The sequence below is a fragment of the Anastrepha obliqua genome, chromosome 1 (assembly GCF_027943255.1).
Source record: "Anastrepha obliqua isolate idAnaObli1 chromosome 1, idAnaObli1_1.0, whole genome shotgun sequence".
In the NCBI taxonomy this organism is placed as follows: Eukaryota; Metazoa; Arthropoda; class Insecta; order Diptera; family Tephritidae; genus Anastrepha; species Anastrepha obliqua.
The window spans coordinates 134,706,151-134,722,832 of NC_072892.1; the positions used below are offsets into that span (position 1 = coordinate 134,706,151).

Genomic DNA, 16,682 nt, shown 5'->3' on the forward strand with positions numbered 1-16,682 from the left:
ACAAATCAGCCAACACTGCCTAACCTAACTCACCGGTAGGGTAGCAAAAATTATATTTTGATTGAAAAAATGCATTTAAGTAAATTGAATTGTATTGTATTTCTTTTCTAGATGCGCAAATTGTTTGCTAATTGCAAGAACATCATGTCATTTCAATTAAAAGTAGTAGTAATTTATTTATATTCTGATTAGAAACCCATTCGGGTCTTGTAATACATGCAAAGTGGCGTCAAAAAGTTTAACCGCCAAAACCGTAAAGGGTGCGACCTTGACGCTTCAAGGCATATACCACATCCATAGCGGTGACAGTTTTACGCTTGGCGTGTTCGGTGTAGGTTACAGCATCACGAATAACGTTTTCCAAGAACACCTATAATAAACACAAATTCATATAAGCTATATTAGTTAACATATAATTGAAAAGTATATAGTAAATATTTCCTACATTATTTTGAATTATGCTATGCTGGTTCATTTACCTTCAAAACACCACGCGTTTCTTCATAAATCAAACCAGAAATACGCTTTACACCGCCACGGCGTGCCAAACGGCGAATGGCTGGCTTAGTGATACCCTGGATGTTATCACGCAATACCTGTAAAATGGGTGAAAATGAATTAACTTACATTGAAATGGGATTACTCTAGTTTTGAAAAAAAAAATGTATGTAAATGGCTGCACCCAAAGAATTTCACAATCACCACCCTTAAGCTGCAGTTGATATTAATCTATTTTCAATCAAGCAACAATTACCTTACGATGGCGTTTTGCGCCTCCTTTACCCAAACCTTTACCTCCTTTTCCACGACCAGTCATTTTGCTAGGTTTTTATTACTCAGTAACTTTCTGCGAATTGGAAATACTTAGTTATCTCTGAAATAATAAAGTTTACATATATGCTTTAAAATTTATAGATAATTCATTTATTTGCAGGAAAATACACAAAACGCAGAGCTCTTACCTTTGAGATCTAAACACGGACTCTGCAAAAATGGCGACGTTCATGTTTTCTTTTCTCTATGCACTTTTTTCAATGCATATTCGTGCAAGAAAGGGACAACGCTAATAAACAAAATGTGCGCCACCTACTGGACAATAGTTAAAATTTATAACTTTTTGCTAGATTATAGACCAGTTTAAAAGTACGTTCACGTATGCATTAATTACCAATAAATGCACAAAATTAATCTCCCCGTTCACATATGGCAGATTACCTGCAAAATTGACAATCAGCTGACAAGTCTGTTTTGAAAGGGTGTTCTTCATAGAAATTACTTTGGTGGAATTGGAGTTTTTGGCTTGTTTAATTATTATTCACGATATGAAGAAAAGACAAGGAGAAGGAAAAGCTAATTTAATAATGGAATTGGCAGCTAGTAATAAACAGTTAGAGGAAATCCGTAAACGTCGTTTACTGAAGTTTCACAAAATTATGGCAGTAATACGCATGCGAAATTCGTATATACATTCCGTAATAAGTAATAAGAGGACAAAGCGTTTATGGACACACCCTTTTTTTCTGTAATATGAATGCATAATTATTAATATCTAAATTATGAAAAATTGTATTAGAATTGTATCTACAAACTTCTTTTCTTTGCCGATACCGTACAGATAGATCACAGAATGCCAACAAGCAAAGTGAGAAAATACAGAGGTTAATGGGGGGGGGTAGGGTAAAAAAATCGAAATTTTTTTTCTTCACTCATCTTATAGTAAATCATTTCAAGAATGTTGTGTCAAAATTTTAAGTGGATCGGAGCAGAACTCTCAAAGTTATAGCCTTTGTAGGCACTCTACCTCGAATGCGGAGCATCGATAATTTTTCAGAGTCATTTTTTCAAACGCGTTTTTCCCGAAACGACTTCTTAAAAGTCGGTGCCAATCACAACTCCGAAACTATTCAACCGATTCTTTTCAAATATGGCACACGTTTTCTAAATGAAAAATACCTCCCCCCCCCACTGTTTGTTTTTTATTTTTTTTTTTTAAGGTTGTTTTTCACTTACAAATATGGCGAAATTTTTCGCCAAAAATGCTCGTTTTACGTTTTTTTGCCACCAAAACTACAAGCATTACGTCATACTTTAACTGAAAAATTCGACTTTTTTAGTTTCAGATGATTCTACGACGAATGCCGATTGGCACCGCAGAGCACCTCTCGAAAAACATATCTCCAAAAAAACTCTGTCATGGGCTTATTTGTCAATATTTTATTATTAATATTTTTTAAAAACTTATTGAAAAGATGTACAATAACATGCAACTGATTTTATTAAAGTATCTTAAGCCATATTTCTGTAAAAAATTAAAAAAAAAGTGGTTTTTTTAACGCTAAACCCTACCACCCCCTTAAAAAGGGAATCTGCTATTAGGCATGGCATTTTATAATTTTGAGCAAACGCCATTTCGGCACACTTAACAATGAAAGGCAGCGCTATAGCGCGGCGAAGGTTGAGACGACTTAGTCAATTGCAGCCAGAAGAAAGGCACATACGCTCAATCCAACCCGGCTCTATCCAAGTTTCATAAGCGAACTGTGTCTGGATGACGTACTGGGATGAGTAGAGCGCACAAAATACCATGAGGTCGAAGTGTAAATCTCATAAGGAATCTAATCTAATCTAATGCAATTTGTGTAGGTATACATTTATTATTAAAGATCTTTATAGCGGCTGCTGAATGGGTTAGTGGGTTGAAACCGCGGGCTCGAAACAAATTCCAAATTATAGAAATAATTTTTCTATTAGCGGCCACTCCTCGGCATGCAATGACCAACCTCTGAGTGAAATTCTGTCATGAAAAGTTCCTTATAAAAAATAATGTGCCGGTCGGAGTCGGCTTAAAACTGTAGGTCTCTCCATTTGTGGATATCCTGTGGGAAATATTATAATAAATATTAAATAAGAAACATAAAAAAGAGGTAATCTAATGATAATGTGATTTAGGTAACGTATTTTGGAACGTCTAATGCGGCAGTAGGGTAAGAAACTACAAAATTTCCTTCAAATATTCGAATCTTTTACTTCTTATCGTGCTTTGAAGGTCAAATTCGCTATACGATTCAGTGACTGCCGGTTTTGAGAAAGATTTAAAAGAAAATAAATGACTTTATACACTCATATTGCAAATTTAGTGAAATTTATTTATATATCGCACCCTAAATACAAAAGGGTCACAACTCAAAATTTTCCACACTCGAGCTTGACTTGTTTACAGTAGCACAGAAAACAAACTATGTGACATATCACGCTGAAATTTGTCATGGAAGCTTATAACAGTCCTACCAAAAAACAAAAAAATTTTTTTTGCCATATGTCATCCGCGGACCGTTTTATTGATAAACGTCTCGTTCATATTTGAGCAGAAGGGACATTTTGAGTTGTGACCCTTTTGTATTTAGGGTGCGATATGTCTTTATTAAAATCTATTTGTAGAATAGTGTCTGTATGTATAATTTAGTGTATATACATATACAATATATAGTGAAGCAAGTAAAGTTCGTGTTTTTGAACTGGATGCCAATCAATACCTACCCCTTTTATGCCAAGGTACTCACATTCTTCGGTACTATTAAAATTCTGGGTAGCTTTTGTATTTAAAATTTCCATAAACTGGCAGCTCTATGCTAACAAATAGTTCAAAAAAATCATACTTGCGCTATCCTTTTCTAACGCGCACCGTTTAAGCACTTCGGCAGCAACTATCAGTCATGCTGCTCATGCAACCCCATTCGCTGGTAACAGTTCAGCTGCAAAAGAAAAGTCAAAATGACAGCAAAATAACTACGTACCAGTGAAAAGATGCACCATAAACTTGCGTTAAGTAATAAAGTGCGGAAAACTTTATTTAATGCGCAAAATTGCATAGAAAAGGAGTAAAGAAAGTTATTTTGATAAGTGAATGACATAATGTGAAAATTTAGAGTGCAAATAAATCAGTAGCTATTCAGGAAAAAGCATCTAAAAATTCGTGTGGTTTTGGAGTGGTCGTTATAAAATACCTATAAATGTGTAGTTCGGATGAAAAATAAAACTGATTTTTGGTATATGTTCATATATGTGATAACAAAATGTGCTTATCAAATATTTCCGCAATATAATTTGTGTGAAGATACTGTTGTAAGCTCTCGAGTCGAAAAAAAGCAACAAGCATTGGCACTTGCTGATAAATAGATAAAAAAAAAAATAAGCCATCAAATATCGTATACAGAATGTTTGGAAATGTGTGAAGAGAAAGAAAAGAGGAAGTTTTAAAGAATTCATTGGGCGTAATTTCGCTGAGTTTAAAATATGTTTGCCAAATAAATAAATAAAAAGTATGCAGCTACTTCTTAAATAGTAGTTGTTTTTGTTTTTTTTTTATTATAAAGTGGAAGTTTTTTAAAAATCCCTCTCTATGGATTAATTTAATTTGGGCACATGCAGAACTTTTACCATCGTAGCTTAAGCAACAACCTCCCATGCGTCTACTTCGTCTTCAAAACAACCCAAAACGTTTAGTTACTTTGTGAATAAAATTTAGAAAATATTTAAAATGACCGAAATCAATTCGTTGCGGCATACAGTGCTGATTTCCCTGCCGCTAATGCTACTACTCATCCTGCTATCAAGTAAATCAACTATTTGACTGTATTGTTTTTTTTAAATTAATTTAAATTTAACTAGTTTTTATTTTTACTCCTGTTCATGTTGCTAAATATGCCCGCTCAACTATTTTATTGACTTTTTTGGTATATTGTGCGTTCTGTCTCTGACACCGTACACTTTATTTCATAAATTATCAAATTCGGATTAATATGTGATATGTATTGTCGATTTCAGCAAAAAAATTATCTACATCAAGCGTAGTAAATATTATATGTATGTTTGTATGATTGTATTCGATATACGAGTATACAAATATACCTGCTTACATACATAAATAAAAATGTGCCTGTACACCTGTGTTCGCAGTAAAAGCAGCGGGTCATATTAGTCGCGTCCGATAACATAAAATTTGTAATAGTTATTGATAGCGAGCAGGTGTTCGCTAACGCCATCAAATTATCCAGCACTCAGAAGTTGAGAGTGAAGAGACCGCCGTACCCGAATGGATTAGTGCTTGACTGGTTCGGAACTCAGTCTGGGCGTGAAACACCAATTATAGAAATGGGTTTTTACAATAGTGGTCGCTCTTTGACAGGCAACGGCAAACCTCCGGGCGTACTTCTGCATTTTTCATGCGCCGTCCGTTCGGAGGCGGAATAAAATTGTAGGTCCTTCCATTTCTAGAAGAACCTCAAGGCGCACACCACAAATTGGGGAAGACACTCGGCAAAACACCTAAAAGATGTTACAGAGATATTCATTTTGTGCTAGAGTAATTTTAGTCAGCAAAAAGCATGCCTAACGAAAACAATTGATCAAAAGCATATGACTGAACTTTTTATAAACAAACATATTTCATTTTGTGGAATTTGGCCTTTTGATGTACAAAAGACAAACCGTTATTCAACTCTCAGCATATAGTATATGAAGTGATGTTGTTGTTGTTGTAGCAGCATAAACATTCCCCATACTTACATACGGTGAATGCTGCTGGAGTGACAGTCCTTGGCCGGATATAAACCGGGTCGTTTCGGTAACCGACTGTCGTGGAAACGTATATATGTACAGGGTTGGCCATATTAAACTGATCCATGTGATTATTAAAAAAATATGGAAAAAGAAACATTTTTTTGTGTTTCATTGTGAAAAACATTTAATTTAGTTCAAGGAGATTCGTTTACATCACTTTTTGAATATGATATCGCGCAAGTGGTCGCCCTTAGCTCGTATAGCGTAATGTGCCCGTTTTTCGGCGTTTTCCATAGTTTTGGCCAGCGTCTCGGCCGATATGGCGGCTATTTCCCGTCGGATATTGGCCCTAAGTGCGCCTAGTGTCTTTGGCTTGTTGACGTAAACCTTAGATTTCAAATTACAGTAAAAAGTTATAGGGTTACTCAATGGGTCAGTTTAATATGGCCAACCCTGTATATATATGAAGTGATCAGCTGATCTGCTGACGTAGTAATGGATATGGCAGCGGTTTCTTTACAAGTAAGTCCGGCAAAACTGAGTTTGTAATCGTGATATACGAAAAAATCAACGCAGCCATTACCCATGTTACTTCGTTGCTATCTGAGTAACGACTAATTGGAAGGCCGTGGGAATACGTGAGAAATGGGCGTGCACAATTCCGCTGTCAAGTAACCTAAGGCGTAGAATTTAAAATTTCACTTCGCATGGCCAAATCTTGTAATCTATTATTCTTGTGTTTTTGCGAGTGATGGGAAATTTTTCGTTCTTTAACTTTTGATTTTTCTTTATTTTAGAAGAGAATTTTCGCTAAGAGTTCTGGTGGCCAAGCTTAAGATTTTACTGAGGTTTCGTAGAAACTTAGAGATTGTTATTCAGCAGCGAGTAACACGATTGCACCTGCGATAATAGGTTTTCATTTCTTTATATTGTATTTGACATTGATTGGCTACAAAACTGCACACACAGAATTAAAAAAAAAAAATAGTTTGAAATTTTAGATGTCAATTCATCAATTTTTAACAGATCAACTACTAGCGTCCTCATAGGTGTTATAACGGATCACTGTACATACTATTGGTACTATTGCAAAATGTCGCATTGGAGGGACTAGTTACTTTCATAAAAAGATCTAAGGGGTTTAACCAACTTAATGAGGGAAAGGAAATCTAATACAGGTATCACAATGGGCCACCGAGTGCTTTGTCTTAGACAAGCAATTTGGCTAACCTAACCTAACCTACATAGATGACAATTTGTAAAATTTTAACACATTTTGGACATTGTTTAAAAATTGAAGTCGTTTAGTTTTTCTTTTATAAAAAAAAATTAAAAAAAAATAAATAATCGAAACTTTGCAACTTATGCTTTGCAACTTATGCGCTGAACACAGGTGTAAGATGAGTTGTAACAAGAGCATTTATGCATTTTCAGTAGAAAACTTAGGGCACGACATTGCAATGCAGTGTGTCTGCATGCAAGAATTAAGGTTTAGCCGAATATCAAAAAATATGTAATTTTAAATACCTATAAAAGGTTACTAAGCAAGGCACTTGAAACATGTAGCAGCATTAGAATATAAACAACAACAAAAAAGTATTATGTTTTTGCTCTTGGTCCATAGAATGTCAAAATCTATAAACAAAGATTCACGGTTTATAGCCTAGACAGATGACGGCGTTAATCGGGATTACCTGCGCAGTTAATTCTGATTAGAATTGTAGTGCGACAGACGGTTGCTACGCAGACTAGAGAACAGCTGATTTGTTTATGGACTAGTTTTGTCAGTAGAAGTTGCATCGCAGGCGACAAACACGGCTATTAGCTGCCCTAATACTAAACAATTATTATTCACTTGCGCGTTTTCCTCATTTGGTTATCCGCGCCTGCTCGTCCCCTCCGTCCAGTTTGAACGTCTCTTTCTGCTTGCCATCTGAAATTGGAAAACCCCATTTACAAATATAAAAATAAAACGAAAATGCTATAAAATACTTACTCCTGTTGGGCTATCTTATTGTTTCGGAGTTTTAATGCTGTAGTGATTGTTTTCAGTCTCTTTTGTACTTCTCTCTAAAAGTTTAATTATTTTTCATTCGCAATTAATATTAACTGTAATTTTTCGGCAATGTTGCCATCGAAAATTTCCCCACTCTTAAATTATGAGAATTAAATCTAGTTGTCAATCTGTATTAGTAGCACTTAATTCCTTAGATAATTCCGATTTAAGTCGTTAATCCCGTTTAACGTCACCGCCTGTCTAGGCTATTAGAGTTATTTTAACAGAATTTGACAATTTAGAGAGTAAATGACTAGAAAAAACTTAAAATTGCGCCCTTTCTGCAGTTTCCTGGGCCTTGGGTACCTGGGTTTAAAATGACTGTTTCTTACCTGCTTGGCTTATGCTCTCAACTTTATTTTTAGTATATTTTTCTGTTTTTAAATTATTTATATACGTTTGTAATGTTATCGTTGTTGTTTTAGCAGCACAAACAATCTGCATACCTGTCTGAGAGATATAAATCCCACAATGGAGAGAATGAGATGGCGCCGATCGTAGTACCGCTACTTCGCTCTCAACTAATTTGACAGAATAACATACGGCTGTGTGTGTGAAGTTGCGCTACTGCAATGTATGCGTGTGTTGTTTGTGTAATTTCTTATTCTTCTTGCATTCTTGCTCGCATTTTCACATCTCTCTCATGCAACTGAACCAATGCATGTCACTGGTTGTTTCGTCACATGCGTTTTCTGATGGACCAAACCTTGTTCTATCATTCTTATATAAATCCGGGTCGTTCCGGTAACCCAGAACCAACTGTCGTGGGAACGTTTATGCATTCTGATGTATGTTACTGTTGTTACTGCACTTGTTTTAAGGTCAATGAAAAATACTTAATAGATTTAAAGTACGTTCACATATGCAGAGATTAGCAATAAATCCAGAAAAATTATTCCCCCGTTCGCATGCGGGAAATTAGCTACAAAATTGACAATCACCTGTCAATACTATTGTGAAAGGTTTTTCTTAATAAAAATTGATTTAGTAGAATATTTTAGTGTTTTTGTTTCTTTAATTATCATTAACGATATGAAGAAAAGGCAAAGAGAAGCGTTTCTCCTTACATTTGCTATAAGTTATGGAAAAAAGTATGGTTGTAATCTGAGATTACTTTATAATATCGGATTTCGGGAGAGAAATTTTGTATAGGTAATCTCGCTTGCCGCCGTAGCTGAATGGGTTGGCGCGTGACTACCATTCGGGAGTGCGTAGGTTCGAACTTGCGTGCATGCACATCAAATAATTGACACAGTTTTTTTCTAATAACAGTCGCCCCTCAGCAGTTACTGGCAAACCTCCGAGAGTATTTCTGCCATGAAAAATCGTATAAAAACCATTTGCCGTTCAGAGTCGGTTTAAAACTCCATGCATTTGTAGAACAACATCAAGACGCACACTACATATAGGAGGAGGAGCTCGGTGAAACACTTAACAGAAGTGTATCCGCTAATTATTCATTTATTTTTTTAATCTCACTTTTTAATTACGGATTGGGAGTTAAGCTGCAATTAGTTGTGCCGTAGTCATAGCCGTAACCTGCATGCGGTTACGCGGAAAAAAACAAAATTCAATAGATACACACGATTACGTTTATGGTTACGACGTTATGTGGCGGCACCTATTATCCTTTACAGTGATACCCATATGTTTGACCAGAACTGATCTGATTGCTATAGTTACGGTTGTGGCTATGGTATGACACCACTAATTGCAGCTTTAAGCTCGAAAAGGTAGATAATCTAGTTATATGTGAACCAATTATTATTTATGTGTATCCAATCTAAGGCAGTCGCTCTAGAATAATTTCTGCAAAATTTAGAGGAAAATAGTATAATGTTGAAACAACAATATTTGTAACGATTCAATGAATATACATGTGAGGCTTATATAAATCATTTTCAATAAATTTAAAATCCACTTGTCAAGGATTTGCAAAACATCAAAGCCATACCACTGTGTTTGACACCGAACTCCTGAAACCTATCCCAACTAGTTTTACAGCTCATTGCTCGTCTCCTGCCGTTTCCACCGTACATCTCATCTCATTCCTTTAAATGCAAGTCGAACCATCCACTCGCTTCAAAAGTACGCCGTTACACGCACATAGCATCACAATGCATTCTGCTGCGGAGGTGTCCTTAGCCTAGCTCATTGCAAATTCCTTGCTCGATTCAAATTACCCGAACACTATACTCATTAACGGAAAGCTGCTATGCTTACATATTCACATTTTCCTTTGCGAATGAATGAAAACGTGCGGTTGGATAGATTGCCTTGCTAAAGAAAGTTGCAGTGCAGTTGAGAAGAGGTCGCAGTGTCGTAGTATCTATGGGCCATACGATACGGCAACAAAGCGAAAATTGTGCAGTTGCGGCACTTAAAACAACTCCGCAACGTAAATAAGTATTTAGCTTGCTGGCCGCTAAACCCAAAACTCTACCCACTCTCCGAGCCGAACATGAAAGTGCGCCAATATTGTTGATGCGGCTGTTAATACTGCTGCAATGCATTGTGTGAGTGTGTGTGTAGTTATGTAGCGCATACATACTCATGTTTAGTTGAAATTGTTGTTATGGTTGTTTCAAGTAAAACCCACTTACACAAATTTCGCTTTTTATGTTGGCTTGCGTTCTTATCCGCTTTTTTGTTGTTTACTTTCCATTTTTATCTCTTTTACTTCCTTCTTCGGCTTTCACATTTGATACTTTTAGTTTTTCCATTTTTTTCTTTGATTTAGTAGTTTAGTTTTATGCTATTGTAAGTGTTTATGTATGCGTGTATTTAATAAATTTATCCTTCGGCTTCTTGCAGATTTGGCGGGTTGGACACAGGGCGCCGTTTTGCCTGATGGCCATAGAATCGACTGCGAACACTATGATGAAAGGAATTGCACCACAGAGGGTGATTGCGCGATCAAAATAGAGCATTGCAAGGTGGAGTCGGACAAAACATCCAGCTGCTATGTGCTTTGGTCCATGGATAGCGCCACAGGTATGTACATATTTCAATGCTGCTACATGTTGCAAAATGTGTAAAGAATGAAATATTATATATGAAAATGCGATGTGCACCTTTTCATGAATTACATTCTCTATATTTTAGGTGAAACAAAAATGAAAATGAAGGGTTGCTTTACAAACATGCACGAATGCAACCAAACGGAGTGTATTACAAGCGCAGAACCCCGTTCAAATAACATATATTTTTGCTGTTGCAAGGGTTCTATGTGCAACACTGAACACAGGTGGATCCCCACCACCACCGAGGCAACCACCCAAGGTAAGCTAATAGGGACAGTAACACGGCATTAAGGGCACTGAAATCAATGTAAAGCTAGATGCATACGGTGGTTAAATAGAAATGTGTAGATTAGATTTCAAGTTCGTGAGGTAAATTGATTTTTGAAATTCAATATTGAGATATACAGAAATGGGACACATGTTTACGTACAGGCGTATACTTTTGATTATGCGAAATATTTAATTGCGTGGTTGCGACGTCAGTAAAGACATTTCAACTAATTAAAAAGGCCATAAATTTAGTTTGGAAAATTACTTTTATTCAATTCAAAGTAAAAAATGTGTGAAAGTAATACAAAACTAAGAATCAATTCGTTCAAATCCTTGGTTCTCTCAAGTATGACTTGTTGCTGCTTTGGTATGAGATCATACGCCTTTTGGATCTTGTAAGGCTTGACTTTAGCCCACTAACAGACAGCTGATGCCCGTGTTGCCCGTGCATTAGCTGCGCAAACGGTCTGAGGTTAGTTACACTTCGAGTGCCGGACCCTGTATAAACAGACGCGTTTGCAGAAAGTAAAAATATTTGCGAGAAGGCGCTCTCAAAGAGAAAAATATCAAAAAAAGTTTTACGAATAGTTGATTAAATTGTTGGCGGGAGAAATCACAAAAATTAAAACAATTTTCAGTTGAGCTACCTTAAATTCAAAAAAGCAAAAAAAAAATGAAGCAAATAAAATGCAAAATAATGGGCTTAGCATTACATGCTTTTATTTTGTCCAGAATAATTTGTTCAATTTCATCATCGCTGTCAGATGAAGAAAATTCCATAAGCAATTGTGTTGTGGCAAACACAGCTTTCTTCATATTTTGCTTGCTTCCTATTGCTAAATTAGTTAACAACCAAGAAATAAAGGGTTTTCCAATAAAACACCTGTTTATGAATGAATGGATTGCACTATCGGGAGATGATTGACGATTTTTTATGACCGCAATTGGATGGTATTTATCTGAACGAAACCATTGATCATTTACGGGAAAAGTTTTCGAACCGTGTTATCTCTCGAAGAGGTGATCACAATTGACTACCGAGATCTTGTGATTTAACACCTTGTGACTTTTTTCTTTGGGGCCACGTGAAAGAGAAGGTCTACGCCAACAGCCCAGGGTCGATTCAAGTCCTCAAAGATGGAATTCGTGAGGCTATCGAGGACATAGGGCAGCCACTTTGCAATTCGGTTATGGAAAATTTCATGAAAAGGATATTGTCCTGTAAGTGTGGTCGTAGTGGTCATTTGCCTGATGCTATTTTCCACTATTAACGACAAACATCCGATCATTTATATTTAAAAAAGAGAATTTTTCTTTGAATTGGAAAACCCTTTACACGCACGTGGTTCAGAAGTACATAAATCTATATCACTGGCCGACACCTTTTGAATATGTGCCTTCAAATGAATTTTATAAATTTTATCTAAAATATAATATATTTGCTTAAATTTCCATTTTAATCACCATTTTTATTTGAATTTAGAATTTTGACTCAATTCGCAAATTTTAATTCGTGTTTATTTTTACTTTGCGATCAGCTGTTTTTCTCACTTGCAAGCTCTTACAAGTCGAAATTTGTCTACATAGTAAAAACTTGAAACTTTCCCTCAAAATGAAGTGTCATTTTGCTCTCTCACTTTCCCCTACTTTACAAGTGTTTTGGATTCATGAACACCAAAACTTGATAATTTTCTTTGCTGAAAGGTACGTTGTTAATGCTGCATGATGACCCCTTGCAGAAATCTGATACGTAATAAATTTAATATAACAATCCATGTAGTAAGTACCTGGAACAAAATGCTTCAAGCTCGAAACATGCAGCTGACATGAACCATTAAACCCACAAGCAAAACAAAACTATCAATCCATTTCTGTCATAAAAAAGATTGAGTATAGCAAAAATAGGTTAATATTTATTCAAAAATTAGTCGAGGCTCGAGATGAGCAACAGGTCTCTGACTGAGCAGATTTTATTACATATAAATTATATTAGTCGACTGGTCACTTATCATGGGTTCAAACACCTGAATGAGATGGGCTCACTCTATGCCTGGAACACTTGTTTGTTCTGACTTCAATCCTTTATAACTTGAGAACGGTTCAATCAATTTTCAAAATCCGGCCGCTGTAGCCGAATGGGTAGATACGTGACTACCATACGGAATTCGGAGAGAACATAGTATAGAATATCGGTGAAACACCAAAAGGAAGAAAACATTTTTCTAATAGTGGTCGCCCCTCGGTAGGCAATGGCAAACCTCCGAGTGTATTTCTGTCACGAAAAAGCTCCTCATAAAAATATCTGCCGTTCGGAGTCAGCTCGAAACTGTAGGTCCCTCCATTTGTGAAACAATATCAAGACGCGCATCTCAAATAGGAGGAGGAGCTCGGCCAAACACCCAAAAAGGGTGTACGCGCCAATATAATATTTAAATTATTTAGAAATTTTCCATTAAACAAAACAATAACTTAATTTTACAACTCAAACATAGAGTGGGACAGTAATGAAAGCATGGAAATAAAGGAAAATTGACCAACAAATATTTTGTGCAGTATTCCTTTGCACTAATTACTGCTCGAAGACGTCATTGCTCGGAGTCTACTAGAGATTTCTTTCAATGTGCGCCCACAAGTGCTCAAAGGGATCTGGGCCCTGGGGCAGATGGGGCAATACTTTTTTTTACTTTGTAAAGCAACCATTAACCTCGGTGAGGACTGACTACATCGTCCCGATGGTAACGTTCAATAGGAATTTTGCCACACTCTTTCCATCTAAAAAAGAATGGAATAAGGGATTCTCTCTAAACAACTACGATACCACAGTCTATACAGATGGCAGTAAAATGGATTGTGGTGTTGGAGCTGGTATATATTCTCATAGAATTGAAAAATCTGTGCGTCTCCCTAATACCAGCAGCGTCTTCCAAGCGGAAGTACTAGCAATTGGGGAAGCCTGTAGGTTACTAATCGCAGATTTCTCTTTTAAGGGCAATATCGCTATTCTTTCGGATAGCCAAGCCGCAATCCAGGCACTGGACGCGACTATAACAACCTCTAAAGTGGTGGAGCAAAGTAGGAATAGCCTCACCAACTTGAGTGAAAACTAGAGAGTAACCTTAATTTGGGTGCCGGGACACCGGAACATAGAAGGCAACGAAAAAGCTGATGAACTGGCAAGAGGGGTATCTGCCATGAATAGCGCTCTTGCAGTACCAGTATTCACTCCACTAGGTGCGGTCAAGAACGCAATTTCCCTAAAATACCTTCGAATTGCAGATTGTAGATGGAGAGACCAGACGAAATGCAAAATCAGCAGAACGTTATGGCCAACCTACAACCTCAAGCAATCGTCGACATTAATAAACATGAAACGACGGGACACCTGTAGACTTACGGCAGTCATAACTGGCTTCTGTTCTATCGGAGAACAAGCCGCCAAAATGGGCATCCCTCACAACACATACTGTCACAGTTGTAAACAACCGGAGAAAAAAGAAACAATCTTCCATTTCCTCTGTGAATGCCCTGCCCTATGGAGGGACAGAATGTTAACCCTGGGCAAACCGCTGTTCGAGAGTCTCGAGCAACTGTCTGGCTTAGACGTCAACAACCTAATAAGGTTCCTAAACCGCACAGACTGGATATAGTCCTGCTGCAAATAACTGTTAAACAATTTGGTAACGAGGATGTGGCAACAAAATGGTGCGGAAGCGCTAGTTGGATTCTGGCTGAATCACCACTCTAACCAACTAACCAACCAAAGCAACCATTCCCTTACAATCACAATACGTTGCCGTGTATAAAGGTGAACGTTGCAAGATGATTTATTTTAGTCTTAGTGCCTTTAATAATATAAAAAGAGCCAACTCAATTTGCTGTCCAAATCATAACATGCCCTAAACCATGTTTCACGGTACGGGTTGAGCACTGTACCTTCCCAAATAACTTGAATTTCGACTCGTCGGTAAAAATAGCGTTGCTTCACAATTCATTCATTGCTGACGTGTAAAGAACAAGCATAGTTCAACCTTTTACTCACATTAATCTTTGAAGGAAGAGATTTCTTACTAGGAGTGTATGCTCTGTCTCATCCGAGGCTTTTTTAAAGTTTTCATTGGGGGGGATTTTTAAGTGGCGGGTCCCAAACCCAACGCACAACCAGCTATCCTGGAATGTTTTGCCTTTTCACTTTAGCTCACTCCCGAACGGGTGTTCGGAAGCTACCCAGAGGATACGTGGGCTAATCCCGGCCGTTGTGAGCTGCTTGAACCATATGCAGAAGAATCGTCCTGGCCATTCCCAAGTGAATGGCGATCAGTAACTGCCTTCTCCAAACTGGATAAAGAGGCAAAGCGAATGGGTCTGGTGGTGAACGAGGACAAAACGAAGTACCTCCTGTCTTCAAACAAACAGTCGGCGCACTCGCGTATCGGCACCCACGTCACTGTAGACAGTTATAATTTCGAGGTTGTAAAAGACTTCGTCTATTTAGGAACCAGCATTAACACCGATAACAATGTCAGCCTTGAAATCCAACGTAGAATCTCTCTTGCCAACAAGTGCTACTTTGGACTAAGTAGGCAATTGAGTAGTAAAGTCCTCTCTCGACGAACAAAACTAACACTCTACAAGACTCTTATCATGCCCGTCCTAACGTATGGCGCAGAAGCTTGGACGATGACAACATCCGATGAAGCGACGCTTGGAGTGTTCGAGAGAAAGATTCTGCGTAAGATTTTTGGACCTTTGCACGTTGGCAACGGCGAATATCGCAGACGATGGAACGATGAGCTTTATGACGACATAGACATAGCGCAGCGAATAAAGATCCAGCGGCTACGTTGGCTGGGTCATGTCGTTCGAATGGATACAAACGCTCCGGCTTTGAAAGTATTCGATGTGGTACCAGCTGGTGGTAGCAGAGGAAGAGGGCGGCCTCCTCTGCGTTGGAAAGATCAGGTGGAGAAGGACTTGGCTTTACTTGGTGTGTCCAACTGGCGCCGGTTAGCACGAGAAAGAAACGGCTGGCGCGCTTTGTTAAACTCGGCCAAAATCGCGTAAGCGGTTATAGCGCCAATTAAGAAGAAGTTACTGTGCAGAAAATGTCTAAGTTTGTGGAATTTGGTCACATTTGAGTTAATTTTGGAAACTTTCTTAGTATATTACTACTACTTTTTCTAAGAATGGTTTAAAAAAACGGTTTTCATTATATAGGGTGGGCCATGTAAAATTTAATTTTTGAATCGGCTATAAAACAAAAAAGTAATCAATAGTTTTTCAAACTTTTTTTTTTTATTTTGAAGATTGAACATTGTCATTTATGAATGAAAAATAATATCGTTCAAATGACTGCCACGACTGGCTTTACAGTAGGCCATTCGATCAACCCAATTTTTAAGCACATTGTTGATTGTTTGGGCTCCAATTTCATGAATGGCAATTTCGATTTCGTGTTTTAAAGCATCAATCCTCTCTGGATGGTTCGCATAGCATTTGTCCTTAACGGCTCCCCACAAAAAAATAGTCCAACGGGCTTAAATCACAGCTCCGAGGCGGCAAATTGATATCGGAATTTCAGCTGATTATTCGGTTTTCAAAAACGATAGCCAAAAGTTCGAGTGTAACTTTGGCAGTGTGACAAGTTGTACCGTCCTGTTGAAACCAAATGTCGTCCATGTCATCCTCTTCAATTTTTGGAAACAACTCGTTGAGCATGTCACGGTAACGCTCGCCATTTACTGTAACCGCGGCTCCTCGCTCATTTTCCAAAAAAA

At 37.5% G+C, this 16,682-nt stretch overlaps 2 protein-coding genes across 2 annotated transcripts in view; one reads left to right on the top strand and one right to left on the bottom strand.

Moving 5' to 3' along the window:
- Positions 1-74: 74 nt before the first annotated feature.
- On the bottom strand, positions 75-1,059 carry LOC129236214 (histone H4). Its single transcript, XM_054870459.1, has 4 exons — positions 963-1,059; positions 755-874; positions 480-596; positions 75-370 (listed from the first exon to the last, which is right to left on the bottom strand). The coding sequence occupies exons 2-4, from the start codon at positions 815-817 to the stop codon at positions 239-241; spliced, it is 312 nt and encodes a 103-aa protein (XP_054726434.1). The 5' UTR covers positions 818-874; positions 963-1,059; the 3' UTR covers positions 75-238.
- A 2,679-nt stretch (positions 1,060-3,738) lies between these two features.
- The window catches only part of LOC129236215 (activin receptor type-2A), a 30,170-nt gene continuing 17,226 nt past the window's right edge, over positions 3,739-16,682 (top strand). The window contains exons 1-3 of the mRNA XM_054870460.1: positions 3,739-4,613; positions 10,430-10,609; positions 10,721-10,897. Coding sequence (XP_054726435.1) covers positions 4,538-4,613; positions 10,430-10,609; positions 10,721-10,897 — 433 coding nt within the window. The 5' untranslated portion in view covers positions 3,739-4,537. The remainder of the gene's footprint in view (positions 4,614-10,429; positions 10,610-10,720; positions 10,898-16,682) is intronic.

Excerpts from the sequence above, each read along its gene's own strand:
- LOC129236214 (XM_054870459.1), bottom strand. The coding sequence starts at position 817 with ATGACTGGTCGTGGAAAAGGAGGTAAAGGTTTGGGTAAAGGAGGCGCA. Across the intron at positions 597-754 it reads GCGCAAAACGCCATCGTAAG|GTATTGCGTGATAACATCCA; the intron begins GTAATTGTTGCT and ends CCCATTTTACAG. Across the intron at positions 371-479 it reads AAACGCGTGGTGTTTTGAAG|GTGTTCTTGGAAAACGTTAT; the intron begins GTAAATGAACCA and ends TGTTTATTATAG.